The sequence below is a fragment of the Panthera onca genome, chromosome D1 (genome assembly GCF_046562875.1).
Source record: "Panthera onca isolate mPanOnc1 chromosome D1, mPanOnc1 haplotype 2, whole genome shotgun sequence".
In the NCBI taxonomy this organism is placed as follows: Eukaryota; Metazoa; Chordata; class Mammalia; order Carnivora; family Felidae; genus Panthera; species Panthera onca.
The window spans coordinates 108,095,039-108,120,461 of NC_138348.1; the positions used below are offsets into that span (position 1 = coordinate 108,095,039).

A 25,423-nucleotide genomic window follows, 5' to 3' on the forward strand; every position below is an offset into this window, starting at 1 on the left:
CCTGAGCCGAAGTCGGACGCTTAACCTACAGAGCCACCCAGGCACCCCAGGTACTCACTTTAGAAAGGCCCAGCCAGGGGTGCCTGGGTGGCTCCGTCAGTTGAACGTGTGACTCTTCGTTTCGGCTCAAGTCATGATCTCACAGTTTGTGAGTTCAAGACCTGCATCGGGCTCTGTGCTGACAGTGCAAAGCCTTCTTGGAATTCCTTCTCTCTCTCTCTCTCTCTCTCTCTCTCTCTCTCTCTCTCTCTCTGCCCCTCCCCACTCACACTGTCTCTGTTTCTCTCAAAAATAAATAAATAAACTTAAAAGAAAAAGAAAGGCCCAGCCAGTAGAAGTATATGATATATTGAAGCTTTAATGTTCTAATATCAGTGGTAAAAAGCCATGGGAACATAGTGACTTAATGGAGTAACAAAAAGGCAAAAAGTTTTGCCATTTCTGCTTCAGATATGACTAGTTTCTTCTCTCGGATATATGTGTTTCCCAAATTATCCCATTATTATTTTTTTAAGTTTATTTATTTATTTTGAGATGGAGAGAGAGCACGAGTAGGGGGAGGGCAGAGAGAGAGGGAGAGAGAGAATCCCAAGCAGGCTCCATGCTGTCAGAGCCCGATGCGGGGCTCGAACCCACAAACTGTGAGATCATGACCTAAGCTGAAATCAAGAGTCGGATGTGAGCGCCTGCCCATTACCCTGGGACTTCAGGAAGGTTCTTTTTTCCCCTTGAGATGCAAGCAGCTTTGGTGAATACACCTCGCTCCTCCTCAGACATGCCCAAATTTGCCTGATGCACAGGGTGTACCCAGTTTGGGCGCTCCGGCTGCAACCTCGCATTACATAAGCAAGACATTCAGATACTATTTTGGAAAGTTGAAAAGGCAGATGAGGGGCGCCTAGGGGGCTCAGTCAGGTAAGCATCCGACATCGGCTCAGGTCATGACCTCATGGCTCGTGGGTTCGAGCCCCGCATCGGGCTCTGTGCCGACAGCTCGGAGACTGGATCCTGCTTCGGATTCTGTGTCTCCCTCTCTCTCTCTGCCCCTCCCCCACTCATGCTCTGTCTCTCTCAAAAATAAATAAAAACATTAAAAAAAATTAAAATGTGCAAAAAAGAAAAGGCAGATGGTATTTTTTCCCCCTGGGTTCTGGTTGTTTTATTCATTCATTCATTTATTTATTGAGCCTCTTACTCACTACAAATGCCTGAGTTTGAAGATACAAAAATCTCAGACACCTCGATGGAAAGGAGTAGTCAGAGGGAGCAAGATCCTTCTTGGGAAATGCTCCTTCGGTGAAGCCAGGTGTGGTCTCCACAGGTAGACGGCAGCGTTCTGATGACACGAGGCAGGACAAGGGGAGTGGTTTTGGGTTTCAGTCTGGGTGGCCCGCGGTTCAGGTGATTCAGCTGATCATTATTATAATCTCATCAACAATTTAAAAATAATGACAGATCTTCAGATCCCCAAATCTGAGATCCTGATTCGGAAGGGCTGCCATGGGGCACAGGGAGCTTTATTTATTTACTGATTTTAGATTCTCCAGGATATTTGGATGCTCAGTCGGGTTTGGAAACCACAGCGGTAGAGCTTCCTGTTCCGCTGTGGTAATAAGGGTTGTCGGAACTCCTGGCAAGGGTATTGCTAGCCCAGGTGATGGTTTCTCTTCTGTTTTTTTATGGGGCTTTTATCAAAGTCTTACTCTGGATCACGTACTGTGGTTAGTGCTGGAGATAAAATTGTGAAACTAAGGCAAAGTCCCTGCCCGGAGAACTTCAGGCTAGGAGGGGACGCCAGAATCCTGCATGTGGTTGGGTGTGAGTTGCGGCACTGAACTCTGGGACATGGTGGGACATCGTGGGCTCATGTCTTTCCCACGGCAGTTTTCTGGAAAATGGCTGAAAGTATCTTGAGAAAGGGATGCCCTGTGGAGTTCACACGGGGATACCGTCCAGCCTAACTGCAGCCTGGGTGGCAGCCGATTCACCAGAGATGACGGTGCAATATGGTGAGTGCGAGGGAAGGCGCGTGGTATTCCTGCCGTGAGATCGTGTAGGAGAAGCGCTTAACTCAGACTGGAGGACCAGAAGCCTTCCTGCAAGAGGAGAGCCAATTGTGAACGGACATATAGGACTGAGCTAGGTAATTAAGAGTCGGGAGGTTGCACTGGGCAGAAAGACTGACACAGCCAAGGTGTAGAGACTGGACAAAGTAGAAACTCATGTAGGTGGTTGAGGTTCAGTGCCCTGGTATAAGGTAAGACCCGTGAGAGGTGGAGTGAGAGGCCGGTAGAGGCCAGAACACAGGGCCCAGCAGTGCTAAGGATGTGGAGGGCTAAGAAGCTTGGACTTGATCCTGTAGACAGTGGGAAGCCATTAATCACTTTTGCCAGTAATGGCATTTTTCATATATATGTATCTATATATTTCATATATATAAAGTCACCCACGACCTACTGACCTGGACAAACACTAAAATATTTTGGTGTATTCCATGCAGGTGTGCAGGTACACATGTATATTTTACCCACTGATAGCTGTTAAACAGAGGAATGACATAATCAGATCGTCACTTTAGAAAGATCACTTCAGCTCGGCGCTTCTCAGTCAGGGGCAATTTTGCCCCACAAAAGACATTTGGCAATGTCCGAAGCCATTTCTGCTTTTCGCAACTGAAGGGTGAGAACTTAGGGTGTCTCGTAGGTAGGGGTCAGAAATGTTGCTAAGTATCCCCAAAGAAATACCAGTAGAGCCAAGGCTGGGAAAGTGATCCAGGTGCGGCCCCAAGAACAGACTTGAGGGGACAAAGCTCGAGTCAGACCAGGTAAGGTAGCGCTGAGATAGTGGCAGCCTGAACTAAGGAGGCAGGCCAGAGGAGAGCAAAAGGCAGACAGATACGTGCACGGATTTAGATTGTGGAATCATGAGAACCTGGTAATTGGATGTGTCGGGTGAAGATGAAGGAAGAATGGAGATGAACTCTCCTCTCTGACTTAGGAAGCTGTCGGTTGGTGGGGAAGAAATATAAGAGGAGGGGCAGATATGAGGATAAAAATGAACACATTTGCTGATTTCTTCAACGAAGAGGGCTCAAGGAATACCGCTCATGGCTCTGAGGAGCAAAGCTTACAGCCCTTGGTTTCCCGGGTTTTGGTCTTGTGAGGACAACAAAAAGGAAATAGAGAAACATAATAGTGCTAAGATGGGGGGCTGTTCCACATGCTCTGGGAGCACGTATGGTGTGTTTGTTAGATTGTCTTGAGCCTGGAAAGCTCTTCCAGGGAAAATGTTCAAGGACAAGAGTTATCCGGGCAAACAGGTGGTAGAAAAGTGTTTCGGGCAAACTCTGTGCACATGCTCAGAGGTGTGCTGATTCCTCATGGCAGAGGGATATGCAAAGGTGAGAGACGAGGCTGGGAAGTGTGTGGGGACTAGATGGTATAGGGCCTTACGAATGCAGAGAAGAACTTGAACTTTCACCTGGGAGCAAATAAAAATCATGTAAAATGTTCAACAGGGAAGTAGTGTGATGCACTTTGTCCTGATCACTCTGGCTGAAGTATGGAGAATGGACTGGATTGGAACAAAACTTGGAGGGAGAGGGACAAGAAAAGGACTAGTGCAGAAACAAAGCAGATGATAAATGTCTTACGTGGGGTACAAATGGGGGGATGTAGAGCTATGGGTGGTTTTGAAAGGGATTTCTGAGTTTGAATCAACAGGATCTGTTGGTTGATTGGATGGGAAGGAGTGGTCATGCAGGAGGACCATGCAGAAGTCCATTTTGGACGTGAGGGTCTGACTTGCCCATGGTCATCCAGATGGAGTTCTTCCATGGCCAATGCTTAGAACGTGTTCCATCAGTATTTGGGGGAAGTCACCTGGGGTTCTGGTTTTTAAAAAGAATATTCCTTGTTTTTTTTTTTTAATTTTTTTAATGTTTTTTATTTATTTTTGAGACAGAGAGAGACAGAGCATGAACGGGGAGGGGCAGAGAGAGAGGGAGACAATCAGAAGCAGGCTCCAGGCTCCGAGCCATCAGCCCAGAGACCGATGCGGGGCTTGAACTCACGGACTGCGAGATCGTGACCTGAGCTGAAGTCGGATGCTTAACCGACTGAGCCACCCAGGCGCCCCTTCCTTGTTTGTTTTTGAGAGGGAGAGAGAGAGAGAGAGAGAGAGAGAGAGAGAGCGAGCAGGAGAGGGGCAGAGGGAGGGGGACAGAGAAAGAATCCCAAGCAGGCTCCACACTCGGTGCAGAGTCCAACGTGTGGGGCTCGATCTCATGACCCTGGGATCATGACCTAAGCCGAAATCAAGACTTGGATGCTTAACCAACTGGCTAAGACACCCAGGTGCCCCTTTAAAAATAATATTCTTGAGCCACACTCTAATCTACTGAGTGAGAATTTCTGAATGGTATCTGCAAAGGTATAGAGACAAGAGAAGATTTTATGGAAGTGAAATAAATTCGGTGAGCCTAGCATATAGGTACCTACAGATGACTGGAGGGCGGGGCAATAAGGCTTGAAAGGTGAGGGGTGGTCTAGGAGGCTCATCAGATAAAAGAGTCTTGTGTCAAGTGAAGATTTTGGATAATACCTTGTAAGATGCTAAGCAGGGGATTGATATGATCACATTTGCGTTTTAGATCTCTGTGGGTAGTGTGAAGGATGGAGAAGAGTCTAGGAGAGAAATGATAGTTTAGTCGGCAGAGTGAGTGAGCTAGAGACGTGGGGTTGGATGTGAGAGATCTTGAAGATAGGGCATCAGGAGGGCTTGCGAGCAAATGCAGAAGATGAGGTAGCCACGTGTCCCATGAAGTCGCCGGGTCCGTGGACTCTTACCAGCCTTGCTTCCAGTGACCCCACTGCTGCTTTTATTTTTTATTTAAAAAAAATTTTTTTTTTTAACGTTTACTTATTTTTTTGAGTCAGAGAGAGACAGAGCATGAACAGGGAAGGTCAGAGAAAGAGGGAGACACAGAATCTGAAACAGGCTCCAGGCTCCGAGCTGTCAGCACAGAGCCCAATGCGGGGCTCGAACTCATGGACTGTGAGATCATGACCTGAGCCAAAGTCAGGTGCCCCACCGACTGAGCCACCCAGGTGCCCCCCACTGCTGCTTTTATTCACTCTGCCAGCGAGAGCTGTTCACAGCAGAAACATGAATTCACCTTTAGGAGGGTCTGGGAGTGGGTGCAGAGACTCTGTGCCTCCAAGCCACTTGAGTCCTGTGCCCGGCCAGCAAATCCACAAGGTCACCCACGCTCGGCCTTGCACACCATTAGGGGAGGGGCGGGGGGGAGGGCACGCATCCCCTCCCCACCCCCCGCCCCACTCACAGCTCGCCTCACCGTCGGTGGCTCTCCATCCCAGTCATGCTCCTGCTATCCTATGGGTCACATCATCCTCCCTCCTGCCCTCCTTGGGGACAATATCCCTGCCCCGGCTGGTGAGCTGCGTGGGTGCTCTGTGGGCACTGCGGCCCCCAGGGCTCTGGAAAGAGTCTTCACAATCTGGTATGTTCTCTTGGCTCCGGCAGATTGAATTACTTTCCAGTTCCCAAGCGGCCTGGCTCCTTCCCATCTCTGGGCCCTTCCTCCTGCTGTTTTCCACCTTTCATACCAGTTCAACTGTATTTCTTCTCTTTGTGTATCTACTCTTTCCTACTGTTTGATTTGGATATCTTTAACATATAAACATTGTTTGGCCTCCCAGATTTTATGCCCAACTCTGGGGAACCACGAAGCAGCTAGGAGTTCAAATAAAAGAAAACTGCATCTTGCCAGTTTTGACTGATCTGACCTGAAGTCCCAATTTGTTTGTTAATTCTTGATTCCCTTTGCTGTTCTCTTGGGGGAAGACAGGACCTCATCTTGTACAGAACAGTGAATCATTGCCGTCTATTAAATCTTGAGCTGTAATTCAGGCAGAGCGCCGCTTGGCACAGGATTATGGATCTAAAAGATTAAAATCGATCTCAGTTTGGGACCCATGTCTTGTAAATTTTTTACCTACTGAATTTGAGTGAAGCAACATAAACGGTAAAAGCATAATTATTTTCCAAGATGGCTTCATAGCAAATAAGGCACCTTTTTCTTTTAAATGTTCATTCAGTTTTGAAAGAGAGACATGTAGCACGAGTGGGGGAGGGCAGAGAGAGAGGGAGACACAGAATCTGAGGCAGGCTCCAGACCCTGAGCTGTCAGCACAGAGACTGATGCCAGGCCCGAACCCACAAACTCTGAGATCATGACCCGAGCCAAAGTCAAACGTGCAACTGACTGAGCCAGCCAGGCGCCCCAAATAAGGCATCTTTATAAAAATAAACATCCAGAAGCCACCTTTACAGGGCTTGCTTTCTAAAGATTCCCTTGTGAATTGTCGTGTCTGGCCCTGACTCTCTTTAAAATAAAAATGTACGGAAATCTATTTCCCATTTGCAAGAAGAGTCCATGTGCCTTACTTAAGAAGGAGTGCTCAGGATTTAATGAGCCTGTGGCCGGCTCTAAGCTCATGACTAACTGTGTACATCAGGCAGTGTCTTCTAACTTCTCTGTAAAATGACAGCAGTCATACTATCCCCTTCCAAAGAGTGACGTATTGAAATGAGATAACATGCGTGTAGAGCCCGAGAACACTGACATATAGTAAGCGCTCGACACGTGTAACTATTTTTGTTTTTATGTCTTTGTGCTGCGTTCCAATCCAAATCCGGTATTAGGTAATTTCTTCTTGGCTGCCTGACATGAAGATGTAAAATGTTGAGCCTAAACAATCATAGGAAAAAGTTTCTGAAATTTTTTCAACAAGCATTAGCCAAGAAGTATCTCCCTAAAGGACATTAGAAATATATCTTCTCAAGATACCAAGATATCACGGCAGAAGTACCGTTGATTGATTGTCCTCCTGGTGAAAGCGAGGCACTTGTTCAAAGAAATTATTTCACATTTTTTCCACAGATGTGACAGCCATGCAGGACCTTCGGTGTCTGTGAGGCGAACCGCTACGGTGAGTAACCAGAAGCGAAACGCTACGCTCAGGAATTGTGCCTTAATGAGCCCCCTCGTTGGCCACCTATGTAAATAGGCTTCTCCTTGGCTCAGTTTTACATTGACCTTAGACATCTTAGATTTCTCCTAAGGAGTTTAAAGTTTCCCAACTGTGGTGGGTTTCCAGGACTGAGGCCATCGTGTACCACTCACCCCCTCAGCGGCATCTCTGACACTCTCCCACGGGCCACCCCTGTATATCCCTAAAGCACTGGGCAGAGGAAGACGTGAGAGGCGTTCACTGCCACCCTTACAACATCATTTGCGTTCAAAGTGGAAGCGAGGATTGGCTGGAGCAAGTTCACGTGGGGCGACTGACCCAACATAACCCTCCACCAAGGGCTTAGACTTCAGTTTATCTGTTCACATGCTTACAAGATGGAGAAGCTGTAAGTCTTTGTGTCTCGCTTTTTCATGGTCTTAACTTTTGATCTTCACGTGCCTCTGTCTTACTGTGTGACTCATGTGTTTGGGCGATGAAAGAGAATGTTGGAAAGGCCCCAAGAGTGCAGGAGGAGGATAGAGGCAGTTTTCAATTTATTGCGGTCCTGGTACCAGTGCCCACATTTCTCTCGCTCTCTCCCTGTGCCCCGCCTTTTTTTTTTTTTTTTTTTCCCCAAAAAGCATGGTAGAATTCTAGTGAGGAGTACCTACAAACAGGGCTTCTTTATTTCAGAAACTTTTAAAAGAGAGTCCCCTTTCTTCTTCAGCCTAATGCTACCTCTTTGTGGACAACATGAGCCCTGTCTCCTCTACATGCTTGAGCCCCGGCCAGATGACCAGCACCAATAACTGCTTCCCTCTCTTTGCGAAGCTGCCATCATCCAGGCACCTGATGTAGATCATTTCGCTTGATCCCCAGAGAAAATCTGTAAAGTAGACTATTATTATCCCCATTTGAAAGATGAAGAAACTGAGGTTCAGAGAACTTGAAGATCATGTTCAAGGTCACTGGTGAATGGTAGAGTCGAGGTTAGAAGATCTGGGTTTCTGGGAGTCCACAGGCAGAAGTCAGTAATGCCTGGGGTTCTGTCAGCCCGGAAGCCCTGCTTGCTTATGATCACAGGGTTGCTCACCACCGGTAGACTGTCCTTTAACTGAGCAGGGGACCGAAGGGTCATGTCTCCAGCCCTGCTCCCGCATGCTTCTGGACTCATGCTTTTCCTTGGAGAAGTACTCAGAGCTGACCTCCCTCTATCGTTCGAGAGCGTTGGGGTCTGAAGCAGATGAGGGACCAAAAAGAATTGCAAATGCAAATGCAAAAGTCCTAAGAGACTCTCAACAATGAATTGCAGGAATCTACCCCCAAAACCAAGAGCACATTGCATACACCGCATGTTAGCCAACTTGACAATAAATTATATTTAAGAAAAAGAATTGCAAATGCCTGGAGGTTGAAAACAGTAGAGCTAATTTGGAACTCTCAGGATGTGACAATCCAGTCTGAGGATTAATAAGTTATCTTTTGCTGGCCCTCTTGATTGCTACTTGCATTTAACCATTTCACTACTCAGAAGCACGCCCTTCTAAAAGGGTAAGACCTGGGAAAAGAAATGAAACTGAAGCCAGTGATTGTTGACTCCCGTTAATAACTTTTATAAAAATTCGGAGAGAGAGGGGCACCTGGGTGGCTCAGTCGGTTAAGCGTCCAACCGTCAGCTCAGGTCATGATCTCGCAGTTCATGAGTTCGAGCCCGGCATCAGGCTCCGTGCTGTCAGCCTGCTTTGTTCTGTGTCTCCCTCTCTCTCTCTTCCCCTCCCTCACTTGCCCTCTCTCTCTCTCTCTCTCTCTTTCTCTTGAAAATAAATGGCACATTAAAAAAGGAAGTCAGAGAGAAAAAATAATGAAACTGTCTAAAGCAAAGGTTTTGTGTGACGTGTAGATTTCCATTACTTATTCATGAAAGTCTTATCTCCTTCACCTGCAAAAGGCTAGAAGTTGGCCATTGCTGCTGAGGCCATTGCTGCTTAGGTAATAAATTTCCCATCACTTGGTTAGCAGCCTGTCAGGAAGGGTACAGAGGGGATTCTGGTATTTTACAGGAGATTGTGCTACATTGTTAGACGACCTTCCACTTAAAGCTGCTATTTAAACGTTTTTTTAATGTTTACTTATTTTTGAGAGAGAGAGAGAGCGTGAGCGAGCAGGGGACGCCACCACAGAGCCTGATGCGGGGCTCAAACCCACGAACTGCAAGATCATGACCTGAGCCGAAACCAAGAGTCGGATGCTTAACTGACTGAGCCACCCGGCACCCCAGAGAGCTGCTATTTAAACATTTTCATCAGCTTAACAGCAGCCAAGGTTCTCAGAAAAACGGAATTTTTAGAGCTAGAGAGAAGGTTAGAGATTTGTAGCTCAGAGTTTCTCCCAACCTCAGCACTACTGACATTTTGGACCGCGTCCTTCTCTGTTGCGGGGCCGTCGTGTGTTCAAACTCACAGGTAGGGAATGCCTATAGTTCTCCTCCACTCAAGTGTGACCATCAAAAAAAACTCCAAAACATGCCAGTGTTCTCTGGGGAGCAGATCTCCCCCAGTGAGAGTCATCTCCTTATAGGTGAGGACACTGGGGTCAAAGTGGTCACCATTTCTGAGACAAAAGACAAAGACAGATAGCCTTGGCCACTTGATCACTCCTCGTCTCTGAACAGATTTTGGCTGGGCCTGATGTTAGGTGACACGCCAGCTCTGTTTCCACCCCCACCCCCCCCAACAACACACCGCCCGCGTACTCAGCACACCAGGCCAGCATGAGCTCCCTAAGGCCAGGACCATGTCTGCCTCTCCCCATGGCTTGGCACAATCTGAGCACTCAGAAATTGAAAGAAGAAATGAATGAGTGCTTCTAAGCTGCGGGTGCATTGGTGGATTTGGCCTTTGCCAGAAAACAGAGAATACATTCAGGAACACTCTGAAAAATTAATCTGTTGGCTTTGCCAAGGCGTTTGATAATATCACTGAGCTCAGGCTTCAGCTCCGACAGCTGTTGTACAGGTTTGGCTGCCCTAGGAAGTTCTCAGATAGTCTAAGGTTACTCTGTGACAGAAGGTTTGTTTGTCTCATCATGTCAGGATTGAAGACAATATCAGTAGAGTGAATTGGGTTGAGTAAAAGCCCTCATTTTGCTTAGCCTCTTTTATGCACCGTGTTTGAGAATGTAACGGACATCCTAAAAGCCAGCATTTTCGGACTCTGGTGTCTAATTCTTTGGAACACTTTTCTAGTTCTTTTTTTAAAAAAGTTTTTTTTAATGTTCATTTATTTCTGAGACAGGGAGAGACAGAGCATGAGTGGGGGAGGGGCAGAGAGAGAGGGAGACACAGAACCCGAAGCAGGCTCCATGCTCCGAGCTGTCAGCACAGAACCCGACGCGCGGCTCGAACCCACAAACCGTGAGATTGTGACCTGAGCAGAAGTCGGTCGCTGAACCGACTGAGCCACCCAGGCGCCCAACACTTTTCTAGTTCTTTAGACTATAAGCATTGGCAGGAATCCTCCAGGAAATCCTCTGTAACCCCAGAAAAATAGCGATGACTAACAATGAGGACTCAGTAAGTGCTGGCCACCATTCGAAAGTGTTTTACAGCGATTAGTTCATAATCGTCAGCACCACCCAACGAGTGGGGGAGGGGTGCTGCTACTCTTATCATCATTCTTATTTCTTCATTTTACTAAGAAAGAAGTGAAGGTAGAGAAAGGTTAAGTAACTTGTCTAAAGTTATGCCACTATTAAGAGGCAGAAGTAGGGTTTTGAACTGGGTGGAACTCATGTGTTTGACCATTAGGCTTTCTTCCTTTAGATGTGCTTTTCCGAGTCCTAATACTGTACATATTTGGTGTCTCAATTTTTGTAATCTTTACTAGAAATCTCATACGTGTAATTTTCCACCTTGGTCTGCCATAAATCAGTCCCTAACTGCATGTACGTGGAGGGCATGGAATGCTTAAAGCAAGGTTTTTATCCACAGGGTTTATCAGCTAAATAAGGATCGTGTACGTGAGTAAAATACCCGTAAACAGCAACATAAAGAACAGGGTTAGGGGTCAGATCACATGAGTGTGAGTAGCCAGTGCCACCAGTTATTATTCATATGACTTAAGTAAGGCACTTATCCAGGATTCAGTGTTTCATCTGCAGAATGGGAATGATAATCCCTACCTCACTTGCAAATTTGTTCTAAGGATCTGATGAGAGAGGATATTTTGAAAGTATATTGAAAACGGAAGAAATGGGTGATTTTGCTCAAATATAAGATAGGTGGTATCGAGTGACTGTACAAAAATGGGTTGGAGAAGCGGGAAAAGGTATGGCAGGAAGAGAGGTGTTGGAATTCTGCTCAGTAAATACTAGCGAGTCACTTACACATGGATGCTATGCTGGGTGCACAGGATACAGAGGAGAATACTAGTCATTTTAGAAGGTGGTCCACTTACAGGGTCCTAACCCATTTGTCTTCAAATGCTTGGTTTCTTGGATCAGGGCGGGGACTGAAATGTGTGGTAGGCAGGAAGGAGAGAGGTCTAGTGGTAAAGTAGAAGTGGAAAGAAGGTCAACACTTCCGTAGGATATCATGGGTATAATAATATGCACCATGATGGGTGTAAAACCACGATGGTAACTAATTCTTCCCAGGGAGAAGAGCTCGCAGAAACAGAGATGAGCTGGACACTGAAGGGCGCATTGCCATTTCCTGAGAGGAGAGCGGAGAGGGCCGAGATAAGAGCAGAGACGTGGAGGTCTAGGACGAAGGGCACGACATTTTAGAGAACTGTGTGTAGTGAACTTGGAGCACAGGGCCCTTGAAGAGAGTTGGGGAGAGGAATGGCTGGAATTCAAGGTTGGAATAGCATTTCAACCCGATTTTGCTGCATGGAGGTGTTTTGAACCTCCTCGTCTAGGCTAGAATGGAAAATAGGCTTCATCTGTTATGGCAACTTCGTGGCGCGGAACATGGTTCGGAGGAGGGTTCTGAGTCCAAGGTGGAGTCCTGACTGAGGATCTGTGTGTGCTCTGGGCCCCAGAGGGATTTACCTCCATTCTCGGTAAGAGGAAACCTCTTCCCGGCGGCCTCAGAAGATGCTTCTAGCTAGGATAGAGTGTGCTAATAAACTAATGTAACAGTAAAGACAGGTGATTCGGCCTGGGCTCTGGAATCTCACGGACTGGGAAGAAATCCTTGCCTCCACCAGTGTGACCTGAATCAATTGACCTGACCTCTTGAAACCTCTTTTTTCTCAAAGTGGTCGTAATAATAGTACCAACTTCATCGGGTGGTTAAGATAATGAAAGAAGGTTAAGATAATGAAAGAAGGCACGTTGCCTAGACCATCCAGCTGCTGCTGCTGCTGCTGCTAATAAAAACTAATTATGATACTACTCACATACAGCTCAAATAAAAGGGATCTATAGAGCAGTAATAGTGTTCAGTCGTCTCTGTGTTTGGTACCTACCGTTGCCTAGCATGACTTTTTTCTTTCTAACATTAGAGACAGAGAGAAAGACGGAGAGAGAGAAAATGCATATGAATCCCAAGCAGGCTCCATGCTCAGCGAAGAGCCTGATGTGGGGCTTGATCCCATGACCCTGGGATCGTGACCTGAGCCAAAATCAAGAGTCGAGCTCAACCAACTGAGCCGCCCCTAGGAGTGACTTTTTAAACCATTTTGTCACTGGAAAAAATACCCTTGCAGAGTTAAAATTGAGTGTAAACAAACTCTCTGTATTTTCTCTTAGTCATATAATTTGTACCTCTATGTAGGGGAAACATCCTTAACATGTTGGACGAGTAGTGTTGGTCTTGACGCAGAGGATTCGGGCAGACGTATGACCGAAGGAAGTTATATTCAGGGTCTCTAGTGGGCGATAATCCCTCCCATCTTTGAAAGGTTCATTTTCGCCTGAGCCCTCAGTCCAAGTATTTTTCACTTATGTACGAATTTGCATTATAAAAGGCATATGATCCAGGGGGCCAAAAGGAAGGTATTCTGGTCTAGATAGAGGAAATCTGGAGTGTGTTTGGATGTTAAAAATGGTTGAGAGACACTGATGCCGGCCATTCTCTTAATCAGATGCATGTAGTCCACACGAATGATTAGTTTCTGGTTATATTACCTCCAAATGGGATCTTACTGTAGTTTTGTTTTGCCTCTAATATTTGTTTACTTCTGAATTTATATTAGTGTGTTAAGTTATATCCAATGATCTACATCCTAAGTTATCACAGGATTGTTTCTCTGCTATTCATAAATCTCTGTGTATATTCCATTACACATAGAACCGAAAATCACAAGTCAGTGAAATTGGGGCAGGGCTCCTACAAGACATAATGACTCAGATCTTGAGGAAAAAACTAGCAGGAGTAAAAATACTGGATTGTGAGGAATATAGAAATCAGGAGAACCTGGGGTTTGGAATTGGACAGACCTGTGATAGAGAAGTAAAAAAGCTGGAGCTTTGGAAAAGTTAGAGATTGGTCTTGGGCATTCAAGGGAAATGAAACATAATGGCGAACACCAAATGGAAAGAGAAAACTTGGGGGGAAGAGGCACCCAAGCAGCAAGGACTGGGGAGCAGAGTGAGCTGACCACAGTGGCTGAATGGAAAGTGCTGGCCTTGTTCAGGGCCGGGTGCAGAAGGAGTTACAGACGGAGTCCTCAGCGGCGAAGAGATGGTGTGACAGAGGAAATGCAAATGGTGTTTTGGCAAAAGAAGGTGAAGCTGTGGGAGGGGGTAATCCCCCAAGGTCAGGGAGACAAATTAAGCTTGAATGTAGGGTAGTGATAGATTTGGAGAAATCGAGATAGGGGGCGCCTGGGTGGCTCGGTCAGTTAAGCGTCTGACTTCCGCTCAGGTCATGATCTCATGGTGAGTTCGAGCCCTGCGTCGGGCTCTGTGCCGACAGCTCAGAGCCTGGAGCCTGCTTTGGATTCTGTGTCCCCCTCTCTCTCTGCCCTTACCCCACACTCGTTCTCTCCCTCTCTCTCTCTCAAAAATAAGTAAAAATTTAAAAAATTAAAATATATCAAGATAAACAGTTGCTGTAAAGAAAGGAAAACATCATTAGCTCTACATCATCCTCCTAAACCCTGTAGAACCAGCAATGGTGTTTCAGAAAAAACCCAACCATTTATAAGGTCATACTTTGTAGCGCCTTTGATTCAGAGAGCACCGTTAATCAGTTCCTTATGTCTGTCCGGGAGGTTCTGCCATTCTGCATGAACGCTATGGATAGAAATACTTTTTGTTTTCCTCTAAATGCAAGTTCACAAATCTTAAGGTCCACTACAAGCTTCAGGTAGCCAGCTCTTGACAGACCTGAGGACGGTGTTAAATCGAAAATTCCAGCCACTGGGGCCATGAAGACCACACTCCCAATTCAAGAGGTCGATTTCTTCACTGTTTTCCAGGACGCTCCCTAAGATTTGTGTGGTGCTGTGTAAGTTTGTAGGAGTGTTTGGCAGACAGACGCTCAATAATTGCTTGCAGACTCATACTAAAAACCATTAGTGTAGGTACAGAGAAGTTTGTGATCACTTGCAAATGACAGAAACAATGAAACACTGTACGTTGAGAAAGCAGTGTTAGAAAAATTGATGTGTGGTCCTTAGACTTTACGTTTTGGGAAATTTTTGCGGAGACACGTGAGTGTTCTGGCTAGGGAAGGTCCACAAATAATCTTGCATTTTCTGTTTTAAAATTAGCAGGCCAAAATATACAGTTCACCTGTGGAAAATCAACCGGTTGACAGTGTCTTTGTCCCCGGGCGAGCAGGCATGAGGGAGGGAAGTGGTATGCCTCCCTGGGATGCTTCACAGCTGGAAAACGAGTTTTTCCAAGGTAAGTCTATGCATTGAACTGCCTTGGGACTCCCTGCGCTAAAGCAAATAGTGATTACAGTTTGTATTAAAATGCTCGAAACATATACTGTACTTTATTTTTGAAATCCTTTTATTTACCTTATCTGAAGAGGAGGCCATTATGCTATTTATTGTATTGCTTTATGTTTATTTATTTATTTTCGAGAGACAGAGCGAGAGTAGGGAAGGAGCAGAGAGAGCGAGGGAGAGAGAGAATCCCAAGCAGGCTGTGTGCTGACAGGACAGGGCCCATTGTGGGGCTCAGTCTCACAAACCGTGAGATCATGACCTGAGCCAAAATCAAGAGTGGGATGCTCAACCAACGGAGCCACCCAGGTGTACCTGTTATCTGCTATTAACACAAATATTAAAGAATCTTATATTTGAATATAATCTAAACAAATATGCCCAGACCAAGGCTGATAAATCTGTGGAGTGAGAGTAATGTTTAATATTAACCTCCGGTAAAAGGAAATGCCTTTTTAGGAAATATGTCTATAAAGTACTGTTCCTAACAGACGTTTATTGTTCCCAATCAGTACCTAAAGGCACAGTGGTGAAATCTGTTGTTGAACAATTAGTCTTGTACAACAGATGACAATAAAGACTGAAACAGATTCCAAAAGTAACTACATGCACATGAATGTTATTATTATATAAGCATAGCTCCTTTTTTTAAAATGTTTTTAATGTTTATTATTTATTTTTGAGAAAGAGAGAGAGAGGGAGAGAGCGTGAGCAGGGGAGGGGCAGAGAGAGAGGGAGACATAGAATCTGAAGCAGGCTCCAGTCTCTGCACAGAGCCCAATGCGGGGCTTGAACTCATGAACCATGAGACCATGACCTGAGCCAAGGTCAGACGCTTCACAGACTGAACCACCCAGGTGCCCCAAGCATGGCTTCTCTTTGCATAAGTTATTCGGTATCAAAAATAAGGCTGGGCATCTAAAAGTGAACTCTGAAGTCATTCACCAGCTTCACCCCGAGGAACTAAATCCGATTGGCAAAGGCAAGGGCTCTGTAGTTGGGACAGGTGGGGTGGTCAGTGAGGGATGTCCAGCTAGGGGGTCAGCCTTTCAGTAAGATGGCTCCTGGCAGAGAACTTGCTTCAGAGAAAAGAAGCCCAGAGGAAAATCTCTGTTCCAAAACACAGCTTTCGCTAGTACAGGAGAGCTACTGTTTACAAAATGAAAAAAAATGATTTGTCTTCTCTGAAAATAAAGAGGAAACACAGATTTTTTTTTTTTTTTTTTTTTTTTTTTTTTTTACCTCAAGAGTAATGAATAAAACAGCACTATTTGGGATTATAAGTGGCTTTGAACAATTTAGAAGCTTTCTCTGGGGATGTTAAGAGGTGTTATAACTGGGGAGGATTCCAGGTGATTTCACCTCTTTTGTTATACTTTCCTCTATTTTCTGTTATTTACCATATATATGTTGCCCTTGTAGGCAGCAAAAGACTTTAAGGGGAAAAAAACTACGAACAGCTGGAAACAGAGAACAGAAATCAGAGACATTTTATTACAATTTGTTTTAAAGACGGATTTTTACTCATTACATAGTTTTGTTTCCTTTTTGCCTCACCTTACGGTTTGGCACTGTTTGATTTTTGTGTGTGTAGATATATGGAATTATTTCAGAGACTGGAGATAATTTTCTTCCTTCATTTTTTTATTTCAGGATGATTCCCTGAAGAATTCCTTAGTTATAGATCTTTAATGCTCAAGATTAGTTCTTCTGCTGGCTGTGCATACTTAAATAGCACCAGCTTACAAATAAAATAGGGTGGGGAAAATCCAGAACATCAAAACTCTCTTCGGTACCTGCCTTAACCTAGTTGACATGTCCGCAGATACATCCCACATACGTTCACAAATACTGACTCTGTCACTGCAGAGTTAAAAATCAGAATTTTTAAATGATTATTTATTTACTTTTGAGGCGGGAGGGACAGAGAGAGAGACACAAAGAATCCAAAGCAGGCTCCAGGCTCTGAGCTGTCAGCACAGATCCCGACGCGGAGCTCGAGCCCACAAACCATGAGATCATGACCTGAGCCGAAGTCAGATGCTTAACCGACTGAGCCACCCAGGTGCCCCCAAATCAAATTTTTTAATGACAAATAATTTTAAATAACCAAGGAGAGAATGTATCGTTTTATGTGACAGAGGAAGAAAGGTATGACTTCTCCAGCAGCTTAAATAATCCCATAACTTATTTCTCAGACAACTTTTGATTCTCATTAATGAACATTTCTTCAATAAACACATAATCTATGTGTTTGTATTTATTGGAACATGAATGTGGTAAAGTATATCCACTATAGGATGGCCCTTAGGGAATCTTGAGACCTTAAAAAATTATGGTTCTATTTAAATTCTGAGAGGTTTTTATTGAGGAAAAGAGGTCAAACATGATTAAATAAACACAATTCAAAGACACAGAACCTGTGGTCCTTGTAAGCATGATCTCTGGGGCTCAGATTGCCCTAGGTCCTCTGTGTTATGAAGAGGTCACTGAACTCTGACATGGACACCGCCCTCTGACCTTGCCATTGAGAGAAACAGGAGCAAACATTGCTTAACGGCAGCGACTTCAAATCCTTGTAACATTATGAGCTTATAGTGAAATCATCTTTATAGTTCACTGAAAGAAAGAATGAAAAGCGAGCTTTTATGGCACAGGCGCTGCATTGTGCAGACCCAGGAGACTGACTGCCTGGATCCACTTACTAGCTGTGTGTCCCCAGCAACGGAATCTGTTCATGCCTCAGTTTCCTCATTTATAAGACAAGCACAGTAATAGTACCAATCTTATAAGGTTATGTGAGGATTTAATGAGTTAATAAATTAAGTGTTTAGAACTGGGCCTGACACATAGAAAGTACAATATTATAGGGGTGATAATGGGTCTTAATTTTTCCAGGAAAAAAACAATCGACCATGAGCATATCATTTAACAATATTGTATAGAACTCTAAATTTTATATGTTGCTCAAATCCATCCAAATAAGAATGTTTATAAATTTTTTAAATTTTTATTTATTTATGTATTTATTGATTTATTTAGAGAGCTAGAGCATGAGTGGGGGGAGGAGCAGAGAGAAGGGAGACACAGAATTGGAAGCAGGGTCCAGGCTCTGAGCTGTCAGCACAGTGCCCAACGCGGGGCTGGAACTCACGAACTGTGAGGTCATGACTTCAGCCAAAGTCGGACGCTTAACCGACTGAGCCACCCGGGTGCTCCTATAAATTTTATAAAGTGTGTTTATAAATTACCTGCTTAAGCTTTTGGTAGTAGTGCCATTTGCTTAACAGTACAACTAAGAAATCACGCGTTATTTATAGACTCTCATTCTTATTGCAGTCCTCTGAGGTAAGCATGGTGGGAAATATCTTAGCTACCCTAGTGACACAAAAGATGAGCTAAAAAGTAAAAACACCACAATTAAAATGTTGTGGTTAGAAAACAAAAATGTAGCTTTATGTTCTTAAGGCATCGTGGAAGGTTAGTTTTGAAAAAGTATGATTTGGAAAAGCGTGAAAAAAGAAACTTCTACCACAACCTTGTAAAAGTCACAGTCTCTTAAAAACATAATCTAAATTAATGTCACCACATTTATATAAAGAGTCTCCTGGGTGGCTCAGTCGGGTGAGCGTCCAATTTTGGCTTGGGTCATGATCTCATGGTTCGTGGGTTCAAGCCCTGCATCGGGCCTCTGTACTGACAGCTCGCAGCCTGGAGCCTGCTTCAGATTTGGTGTCTTCCTCTCTCTCTCTCTCTCTCTGCCTCTCCCCTACTCATGCTCTCTCTGTCTCTCAAAAATAAACATTAAAAAAAATTTTTTTAAATAATAAATGATTTTATTTCTTGAAGAAGGACCTCAAAAACTCATTATTATTAGACTGTAAAATCTCATACAAAAAAAAAAAAAAACCAAACCTGACTCATATTCTCCTTTCAGTTTTAGACGACTTGGATAATAAACTGGCTCAGGAACAATGTCCAAGCTCAGGGAATACCACAGCACCTCTCAACTATGGATCAAGAGCACAGTGCAGTCATTTTTACTCCAGGGGGAACACGCACGGAAATATCACGGGAAGGTACCAAAACCACCATAATGGAGCTTCTAATATGTCTATCTATGACATCCTAAGACCAGGAACCCCTAGGGAAGGTTTTAAAACCTTTTCTCCTAGAACAAAAACAATTTATGATATGTACAGGACAAGGGAGCCCAGACTCTCAAAAGAAGATTACGTGCAAAAGAATAGCTTCGGTAGTACTTCTCTGTGTTTCGACAGCAGGCAGCCATCAACTTCACCGGCTACAATATATTTCACAACAAGAAGCTTACATTTTCCAACAATAACTCAGAACAAGAGTGGATTTATACCACCAAGACACCAGCAGAGCCCCAAGAGAACTCCTTTATCATCCATTATATGGAATAGATCAGATACTTCCGGAGGTAGGCAGAGCCACGAAGAATTCCTGGGGGCACCTTCACCGATGGAGATTGACTCTGCTGACCAGTATGTGTATCCCAGGTGTTTTCAGGAGAATAGGAGATACGAATTTTACCGTTCGCAGAGTGTTTACCAAGGTGTTCATTTAGACACCTACATGGATAATGCAATGAGTCCTGACCCATTTGAGAACTCAGAAAATCTGCCATTCTACCATCAAGAACACCCATTTGCTAGATCTTTCTCTAGCAATACCTTTGGACGAAACAGGGAACAGAGATTTAAACAAAGTCCTCTTTGGGGCCAACACGAAGAACATTCTTTCTGGTCTGACTTCCCTCAAAGTAGGCATCCATTCACTTCTCACAGAGACTCCGAAATGATATCCATGGAAGTGTCAGCTGGTCACAGCCATAGCATTCACTCTCAACACTGGGGACCGTTTTCTCCTGGTTACAAAACAAATATTTTCAGAGGTCATGAAGAGCCACATCTCTGGCAGTTTGACTCTCAGACAACCACACTGGAGAGCACGGAGGTGTCGCGAGGCAATGAGAGCCAGACGACTCATTTCAGCATGCCAAACGTTTGCCCTGGGACGGGTCCCAGCTATCACAGCACATCTGGCAGGTCAGCATGCCAACAGGGTGGTCCTCCTACAGAAGTACACCTGGACAAAGAACCTTACTCGTTTGGAAATACTCAGACGACTCTAGCATCCTCATTCAACACCTCCTTCCCCCCGATTCCCGATGACAGAGGGAACCCTCAGAGGCCGAGCTTTCAGGATCCCACAGTTGCTGTGCACAAAATTAAGCCTGCCTCTCTGCCAATAAAAAGCTATACGGAAGTCACTGTGACCAAGAGCGATTCGGTCGATTCTCCACCTCTTACTGAAAGCCCACCCAGTATCTTGGTCACACAAGTGACTAAGGAGAAAGTCTTGAAGGAATCTCTTCGGGAAGAAGACAAACAACTACACAAGATGGACCGGACACACATGACAAGTGAAGTCCCCCAACCGGTCTCACAGACAGTAACCTCTAACCATGCCTCTGATGTTCAAAATCCCCTCTCCCAGGACTCAGCCGAGGGCAAAGTGTTTGCTTTTAATGCATCTACCACAGTAAGTTCAAAGAGGTCACCTGGAGTCATTTCCAGGAAAGAGAGCCCCAAAATTCATATATCACACAGAGAGCGTTCCAATGAACTTAAAAAAGATAAGAATCACACGGGGGACAGAAAACTTGGCTCAGCAACTTCCCTTGCTTTCGTTCAGGAACGCACAACAGCGTCTTGGCCCAGCCCAGATCAAGGTTGTCACCAGGAAGTAAGAGCAAGTACTGAAGCTATTTCAGGCATTATTAAAAATAACCACTGGAGCTCTGGACCTGCTGATGGTCAAAAGGCACAGTCTGCAGAAAAGCCTGCTATTTCAGATACCAAGGAAGAACAAGGTACCACAAGTCCTTCCACCAACTGTAGCAAACCAGCTGCTCGTCGTAAGATCCCACGCGATTCTTCAGATCTGTCATCGGGTATACTACCTGGCTCCTCACCATCGAATAATTCTTTCCTTGACACTCCGGCGATTCCTTCAACAACAGTGTTCTCCAGGAAAAGTCCTTCGGGCAAGGATCCATCTCCGGGAGAAAGAGCACAAAAGGACAATGATAGCAAGGACCAAAGTGATCAGTTTGCCCTAAGCCCCTCAGAACACCCAAAACGTAACGATGAGTGTGTACTTGTACACAATGAGGCAGTTGATGTTGCCAAATGGCGTTCTCCCTCTCCTTTCAAGGATGGGAAAGGAAAAGGAAAAGTAAGGCGACGCATAGCCTCTCTGGAGAAGTTAAGCAAAATGGAAAGGAGATCAGCACCCACCAGTGATAACAGTAGCTCCGTGGAGATGAATCAAAGCAATTCCAAGCCTCCTGAAGTTCACACGACTTCCTGCACCTCACCAACGAAATCAGCCAGATTTCTCATCAATAACAGGAAGTCGGAAAGTAAGATAATGGCTTCTCCGTGTAGGAATGAACCACTTCCATTCCAAGTCAAAAATAATGTGGAACACCCAGCAGGGAAGTATACATTGAACAAATTCGGTCCCACTTCTTCTGAGTCAGAAAGCAAATGTTCCAAAGCAGTGTCAGACTCGGTCCCAGTAGCACCTGAAGCCACAGAGAAGGTGACAAACCTGAAAAACATTGGGTTTGCTTCTGTTAGAAAAGGACCACTTCCGTTCCTCATCAAGAGGGCCGTGTCATGTCCCTCAGGGGTACCAGATGCCTCAGATGGGAGAGACAAAAGAGAAGAATGCTTGGTCTCAAACACAGATGATTCTGCTGTAACACTAAAACCTTGGGAGGCGATCATTAGCCCTCTGGAAAATAATTCACCTGTTAGCGATTTGTCTTGGCCAAAAAGACACCACCAAAAGCAATACTTTCCAGAATGCACTGAAAAGGATGGTAAAATTGCTGCCTCCGGGACAGGCCTATTTTCCCTTTCAAACGAAGACCCTCTGCCTTTCTCTTCAGACGCATCAAGAAAAGAAAGTGGGAAAACGTTACGTAAATTTAAGACCACTAGTACGTTTTCTGTTTCTGGCGATGAAGATAATGTAAAATGTCTTGAGGTGGTTTCAGTATATTACACTCTACCAAGGAAATACAGCAAAAAATTCTCTAACATTCTTGAAAAGTATACACGATATATCGATTCACTTACGGAATCAACTAAAGTGGAGACTGAAACCTTTCCCAATGCTTTTGAGAAAGAAAAGCTAAATTATTCTACCCAAGAGCAGTCAGGAACGCCTTCATCTGAAGGTCTAAAGATGCTGGTCACCTCTGCTCAGGAGAAGACCCACTGTCTTTCTCACACCAGTGAAAATATGACCGTTTCACAATTACCAAGCCTTTGGCCCTCAGAACCAACATTACAGGAAGTGGATTCTACTGAGGCACGTGTTTCTCTTCATAAACGAGAATCTAAAACTGGAGGGATTTCCCCAGATAACTTCGCTAAAACACCCCTAGGTGATTCAGAGAGCAGAAAAGAGAGAGGGAAAAGATCACAAAGCGAAACTCTGCCTCCTTCATCAATGCTTCAGGAAAAAAAAGTTACAGAAGAGAAAGCTGAAAACTGTCAGCAATCCAGTAAATCGGGCAACAGTGGTCCTTCTAATCTCCCAGCCCATTCAGAAGAGAATGTTGGAAGTTCCCAAAATGGAAGAAGTTCCGGGGAATGTGTAGGTACTAGGATAGCCATCACAGCTCCTGGAACTGGAGAAGGCCTTCCGAGAGAGATCGCGGACGGCAGTTCCAATGGATTGCAGCCTAGTCAAGTAAGAGGGGAAATTGGAACAGATTTCCAAAAAGAGACTAGTAAACCACTTTCTGACTTGGAAAGCCAAGTCTTTGCTCTTACTCCAGCTTTGCATAAACTACAGCTTTTTGAAGGGACTTGTTCAGGTGAACCAGATTTAGATAGTTTGCAGTCTGAACCCAGAGAGCTACCTCCAAGGAGTCAGGAGATAAGCATGACAGAGAACAGCAAGGCTGAAGATGAAATGCTAAAGTTGGCATGGGATCAACCTTCATTTCCTGGAGGAAACAGTAAACAGAAAACCAGCTTGGATGACCCAGAAAAAGGGAAAAACAGATCCGTAGTTAAACACAGATTGGCAGCCATGTCCAAAGCAAGCAGAAAATTCCCAGCTAAAGATTTAAGCCCCAGAAGACACGTAGCTACTATCTTCCCCCAAAGTGGGAACAGTTCTGGCTTTGGCAGCTTATCTCTTGGCACGGCCGAGTGCAACCTGCAGTCCCCTGAGCCTACTCCAAAGTCCATAGAGTCCAGAAATGAAAGCAGGTTGAGTTGCGATATAACGGATGTGGAAAAGTCAGAGAACTCTCTCCAGGTTCCTGTAATACCCAGTAGAGAAGCTTCCACACACTTAAGCAATCCGAAGTCTAACAGCATTTCACAGCTACAGCAGAATGGGGCTAAAAATATCTCAGAATCATCACCAAAGTATGAGAAGTCTCAAGATGTAACAGCAGCTCAGACTTTGGAAAGAGAGTCAAGAACTTTGGCCCAACCCACATTCCCCAACCTCGGGGAAGCAGACTTCTCTGACCATCAGAGAAGAATAAACCTTCCTTTTCCTTTGGAGCCTACAGAGAAATCTAGAGTAAGCATTCCATTGGCCAGTTATCAGCAACAACAAAGAAGTGCTTCATCTCTGGAGTGGGGACCTGAACTGCACCCCTATCGTTCAAACAGTTTAAAAAGCATCAATGTGCACGGCGATCTGGTACGCAAAAGTCATCCTCCAAAGGTCAGGGGGCGCCATTTTTCTGAGAGCACTTCTATTGACAATGCCCTGAGTGAACTGACCCTCGGGGATGAATTCTCTGGCAACAGCGGATACAGTCGAAGATTCAGATCCTTTTCTGAGCTTTCCTCCTGTGATGGAAATGAAAACCGGACTTTGGGTGGCGGCAGAACAAAAATGGGGCCCAAGTTTGCAACATCTATATCTAGACCTATTGACTATGGAATTTTTGGGAAAGAACAACAGTTGGCTTTCTTGGAGAATGTAAAGAGGTCACTCACACAAGGAAGATTATGGAAACCAAGTTTTCTTAAGAACCCCGGCTTCCTGAAAGATGATGTAATTAACCATCCTCAGCCAACAGAGCTACCAAGCTCAGATTCTCCTAGCGGCCAGATGCCGGAAGATGCCTTATCTCCAGGCGCACCACTTTGTATCTATGAAAAGACTCCAGTAGACTCAGATTGTGACACGGACACAACCACGGATGACGAGTACTATCTGGATGAAAATGACAAAGAGTCAGAACTGTGAGGCTTCTTCAGTAACATGCATATAACCTTTCCACCAAAAGTTTGTAATGGAAATCAAGTGTACATGTGTATGCCCTTGAGAAGGACACATATAAAAAAGATCTAGTGTGGGCAGCACCTGCTCTGAAACTACCCAGATTCTCTTTTTTTCCCCCCACTCTATAATATATAAACATATATAAGCATTATATGCTTCCTAAATTCTAGAACAAATGAATTCTTGTTTTGGGGGGGGGGGGTTCTCTGCCGTTTTATATATATATATATATATATTATATATATATATATATATATATATTCATTCTGAGCCTTTCTCCCCTCCCTCCACTTCATCTCTAATTCACTATCCAATTTTGGCTTTCTGCTTTACTTTCTCCCTAACTTTTTTTTACACCTTTCACTGTCATTTATAACCCTAGTGTCCCAGGCGTACACAAAACTTATTAATTACCCAGGACAACCAGAAAATTCTGTATGGCCTCTTCCAATCCATGCCCTATATTCAGGACATTAAAAAAAATGTAGGGATGATGACAATGGAGTAAATATTATCATCCTGTTTGACTCATCAGCATTTAGAAGGATTAGGGTTTTTTTTTCTTTCTTTCAAACAAAGATAAGGAAATTTTCACAAGGGCATGGTGTTATATCCATAGTGAAGCCAGGGAGCAGATGTTTGATGTATTTGTTGAGGTTACAGAAGAGGAGCTGAATCCCTTTCAAACCAAAAAATATGAGTACTCCTGGCAATACCTTTGAAGACGTTGGTACGGTCTGGGTGACTTGTTAAGGACTGAATTAAAAAAAAAAATTTTTTTAACGTTTATTTATTTTTGAGAGAGAGAGTGCAAGCGGGGGAGGGGCAGAGAGAGAGAGAGACAAAGAATCTGAAGCAGGCTCCAGGCTCTGAGCTGTCAGCCCAGAGCCCGATGCAGGGCTCCACCTTAGGAACCATGAGATCACTGCCTGAGCCGAAGTTGGACGCTTAACCCACTGAGCCACCCAGGCATCCCTAAGGGCTGAATTTTAATCTAGTCGATGAGACTCAGACTAGGCAACATGCTGGTGCAGAAGGTGGCTTGGCCACAGACTGTGCTTAGGAAGGGAGCATGACTGGGCCTGCAGGTACGTGGACGTCTGTCACGAGACTGGCTTATCC

General features: G+C 44.7%; 1 protein-coding gene across 5 annotated transcripts in view; it reads left to right on the forward strand.

The window, feature by feature from the left end:
• Nucleotides 1–24,511, forward strand: part of EXPH5 (exophilin 5) — a 76,423-nt gene extending 51,912 nt beyond the window's left edge. For 3 of the 5 annotated variants that reach the window (XM_060604604.3, XM_060604606.3, XM_060604607.3), the window contains 3 exons: nucleotides 6,965–7,013; nucleotides 14,759–14,894; nucleotides 18,879–24,511. In XM_060604604.3, coding sequence (XP_060460587.3) covers nucleotides 6,965–7,013; nucleotides 14,759–14,894; nucleotides 18,879–24,265 — 5,572 coding nt within the window. In that variant the 3' untranslated portion in view covers nucleotides 24,266–24,511. The remainder of the gene's footprint in view (nucleotides 1–6,964; nucleotides 7,014–14,758; nucleotides 14,895–18,878) is intronic. The other 2 variants (XM_060604605.3, XM_060604608.3) reach the window with 1 other exon arrangement.
• Nucleotides 24,512–25,423: the final 912 nt, after the last annotated feature.